This window comes from Littorina saxatilis, linkage group LG2, assembly GCF_037325665.1.
Source record: "Littorina saxatilis isolate snail1 linkage group LG2, US_GU_Lsax_2.0, whole genome shotgun sequence".
Taxonomy (NCBI): Eukaryota; Metazoa; Mollusca; class Gastropoda; order Littorinimorpha; family Littorinidae; genus Littorina; species Littorina saxatilis.
Window position 1 is genome coordinate 52,950,720 of NC_090246.1, and position 4,382 is coordinate 52,955,101.

Here is a 4,382-nt window from a genome sequence, read left to right on the forward strand (position 1 = left end):
ACAGCCGTCAGCAACACAGCGACCAGCAACAAAGCTGCCTGCAACACAGCGACCAGCAACACAGCTGCCAGCAACACAGCGACCAGCAACACAGCGACCAGCAACACAGCCACCGGCAACAAAGCCACCACCAACACAGCGTCACAGTAACCGGATATACGACTGGCAACACAGCGAGCAGCCAAACTCAGCGACCAGCCAACACAAAAGCGCTACATGTTCATACTTCTTACTATACCTACCCCGTGCTTGTGAGACGGGTGGTAGGGACGCCCAGGCGTGCGGTCTTTGAAGGCCTGGTTGAGACGAGAGTAGATGTCGTTGCCCGGGTACGCTGGCTGTGTGCTCCTGGCAGGGATGTACCCGGTCTTTGGAGCGGCGTAGTTGCTCTTGGGAGGGACGTAACCGCTCGTGGGAAGGCCGTAGTTGATTTTGGGAGGGACGTAGTCGCTCTTGGGAGGGAGATAGCCGCTCTTGGGAGGGACGTAACCGCTCGTGGGAAGGGCGTAACCGCTCTTGGAAGGGGCGTAACCGCTCGTGGAAGGGTTGTACCCTACGGCTTTCCCTGGACCCGGGATGAGTCCCAGAGCCCTCAGCAAGCGATGGTTCTTATAATCGTTGGACTGATAACGGCCAGGGCTTGGCTGGTAAGGCTGAGACTGGCCGTAAGACTGGGCCTGGCCGTAAGGCTGTGATTGGTCGTAAGGCTGAGACTGACCGTAAGGCTGAGACTGGCCGTAAGGCTGAGACTGGCCGTAATTCACCGACGGATACTGGCTCTGCTGCGGATACTGGGCCTGCGACAGATAACCGGGAAGGGGGTCTTTAGGGTGTTGGATTTGTGATGGGTAGAACTGAGGACTGGTGGGCTGAGGCTTTGGTTTGGCAGGGTACTGGGGAAGCTTCACGGGGTTCGTGATGGAGGGCAGTTTAGGAAGACTTGGCGAGAGCAATGAACCCTGGTCAGGAAAGGCCGAAATGCCGGGAATGTTGTTGTTGTTGATCCCGAAGTCTAGCGGGCTCTGGGCCAGGACGATGCAAGGCAGTAGAGACGCAAGGAGGCATGCTGTCCCTGAGATCGCCATCACGGTTTTCTTGTAAGCTTGGGTACCTTTGTAAGCGTTCCCTGTAACGACAACAGAAATGCATTCATTATTGAACATGCGTTAGTGATGTTTTGGGTTTAGATTTTGTGTGTGGTAAAGGGCGTATTTTCAACAGGTAAAGGAAAACGGAAGAGGGGGACCGAAGAGAGGGAGAGTTTGGTACGACATTTTAACGCACGACCTTTTGTTTATGGCACTTTAAAGCAAAAGGTAATATCATGTTAATATGTATCTAAATAATTCTCAAAGATGGCTGAAGTAAAAAGGTTTTTCATCCTTGTGATTGTTCTAATCGTTTTTGTCATACAATGGTGGCAGATTTAATGGAGAAGTTAACACTTTTGGGCCAGACAAGACGGACATGTCTCAATCGATCAAACTTTAGCAATACGTCGGTTGCTCAGCAACATTCCTTATTCAAGGCCTCAAAACAGATGTGATCTTGGAAAAATGTTAATTGTGAGGTCTGGAAAAAAACGAAAACAGCTAGAAGACTTCAGCCAAACGGGGGCAGATAAAACAACACGACTCTTCAAATGCACCAATAAGACTGCAATATAAGAAGAAAATATGCTAGCAAATAAGGCAAAGAGTAAAAACAGGACAAAGTAGAAGATGCAAGTTTTTTTTTAGAAGGAGAATGCAAGAGAGGAAGAGAAAAGAAAGAACGAAAGACAGAAAGAAAGATAATGTAATCTCGAGCATGAGCGGAAGATACTCTCACATAAAAATAGAGAAAGGAACAAAGAAACAAACGAACAACGAAAAACAGAAAGAAGGAAGAAAAGGTGTAATGCATAAGAACGATACGGAAACACAATCAGTTAAAAGGCTTAGTAAAGACAGGGAAAGAAGACAGAAAGAAATACAGAAAGACAGAATGAAAGGAAGACAAAATGAAAGAAAAAAACAAAAACGAATAAAGAAAAAAATAAAACATGGAGATAAAACACAATAAAAAAAACTAGGCAAAAGAAGAATACACCGGCGACATAGGCTAAACAAAAATCAACAACAACAAAATCAAAATCAAATTCAACCCACCTTCAAACTCTCTTCGTACAAAAGCAACCCAGTGAAGAAATAAAACAAAGATAAAACACAAACAAACCAAGTAGGCAAACGAGAAAACACCAGCGTCATAAAGGCATCCCTACCACACACAAAAGAAAAAGAAACAAGTCAGTCGGTAGAGGCGCTGGCTTTAAAACCGGTTGTTACTATCAGCGTGGGTTCAACCCCCAAGTTCGGCGCGGGATGTGTGTCCCAGAGTCAACTTTGTGCAGACTCTCCTCGGTGTCCGAACACCCCCGTGTGCACGCATGCGCACGATAAAGATCCCAGGGTCACAGCGAAAGCCTCAGGCCTTGGAAACACGAATACATGCATGCAAAAATATGAAGCCCGGGTGTCCGTCCGGCCAACAGCCAATAAAGTAACCATTTCAGCACTGACCCAAGACGACCCAACCCGGCCCTAGCCCATTTCAGGTCTCCTCTAGCAGCCGGCAGCCAGCTGTCTACACCCCCCCGCATTTTTATTTTTTATTTTCATACAAAGCCGGGTTTTCCCGTGTAACATGCCCCTAATGGCTTTGCCGTGAGGGCGTAAAACTTTCATTTTCTCTTCTCGCGTAAGGCGAAATTACTACATTTATTCAAGCTGTGGAACTCACAGAATAAAACTAAACGCACTGCATTTTTTCACAGGGACCGTAGTCCGCCGCTCGTGCAAAAGGCAGTGAAATTAACGAGCCTGTTTAGCGCGGTAATGGTTTCGCTGTGCTGCATAGCACGCTTTTCTGTACCTCTCTTCGTTTTATTTTTCTGAGCGTGTTTATAATCCAAACATATCATATCTATATGTCTTTGCAATCAGGAACCGACAAGGAAAAACATGTTTTTAAATCGATTTCGGAAATTTTATTTTAATCATAATTTTTATATTTTTAATTTTCAGAGCTTGTTTTTAATCCGAATATAACATATTTATATGTTTTTGGAATCAGAAAATGATGAAAAATAAGATGAACGTAATTTTGGATCATTTTATAAAAAAATTATTTTAAGTACAATTTTCAGATTTTTAATGACCAAAGTCATCAATAAATTTTTAAGCCTCCAAGCTGAAATGCAATACCAAAGTCCCGCCTTCGTCGAAGATTGATTTGCCAAAATTTCAATCAATTTGATTGAAAAATGAGGGTGTGCCAGTGCTGCCTCAACTTTTACAAAAAGCCGGATATGACGTCATCAAAGACATTTATCGAAAAAATGAAAAAACCGTCCGGGGATATCATACCCAGAAACTCTCATGTAAAATGTCATAAAGATCGGTCCAGTAGTTTACTCTGAATCACTCTACACACACACACGCACAGACAGACACACACACACACATACACCACGACCCTCGTCTCGATTCCCCCTCGATGTTAAAATATTTAGTCAAAACTTGACTAAATGTAAAAAGACAAGAAATCAAGTTCAACCCACCTTCAAACTTACTTCGGACAAAAGCGACCCAGTGTAAAAATAAAACATAGAGATAACACACAAACAAACCAAGTGGGCAAACGAAAAAACACTAGCGACATAGATAACCTTACACACACACACACACACACACACACACACACACACACACACACACACACACACACACACACACACACACACACACACACACACAAAATAAATTTAAAAAAAAATCAAATTCAACCCACCTTTTAACTTACTTCGGAAAAAAGCGACCCAGTGAAGTCCACACCGATTACGCAGAGATCGGGACCCTCTACACTCCAACGGATCATTCAGCTAAGGCAATTGATATGCATATCCGAGAGTTTATATAAGATGGTCGCTTAGCGGGGCATCCTTGCGGCATGCCGGTCGTGAGACAAATCCTGAGAAATCGTGACAGACATAAAACAGGTCATCGAGTCTGCGTTAGATACACTTTTATGGGGGTAATACTTAAACAATTGGGAAAGTCATAAATGAATAGATGTGGGTATTGTATCGATGAAAATGTTTGTCCGGCAAAAATCACTGGTTCAGGCGACGAAATAACCTGACTCCGATAATGTAATCAACCCAACTGCGTTGGATACACTGTTATGGGCCGATTTTTAAACAAAGGGGAAATTCATAATTTGCTATGTGGATATCATATCGATGATGTGACGATTTCAAACTGAATTAAATAACGGGGGAGATAACTCAATGTCGAATGAACGTCGCGTTGCAAGTTGTAAAACTTTGTGTCCATCCAGCT

The 4,382-nt window shown here is 43.9% G+C and overlaps 1 protein-coding gene across 2 annotated transcripts in view; it reads right to left on the bottom strand.

The window, feature by feature from the left end:
* Positions 1 to 3,987, bottom strand: part of LOC138959222 (DNA-directed RNA polymerase II subunit RPB1-like) — a 5,384-nt gene extending 1,397 nt beyond the window's left edge. Inside the window, exons 1-2 of one of the 2 annotated variants that reach the window (XM_070330614.1) lie at positions 3,832 to 3,987; positions 243 to 1,126 (exon numbers count right to left, since the gene is read on the bottom strand). In XM_070330614.1, the coding sequence (XP_070186715.1) occupies positions 243 to 1,085 (843 nt within the window). In that variant the 5' untranslated portion in view covers positions 1,086 to 1,126; positions 3,832 to 3,987. The remainder of the gene's footprint in view (positions 1 to 242; positions 1,127 to 3,831) is intronic. The other variant, XM_070330615.1, reaches the window with a different exon arrangement.
* Positions 3,988 to 4,382: the final 395 nt, after the last annotated feature.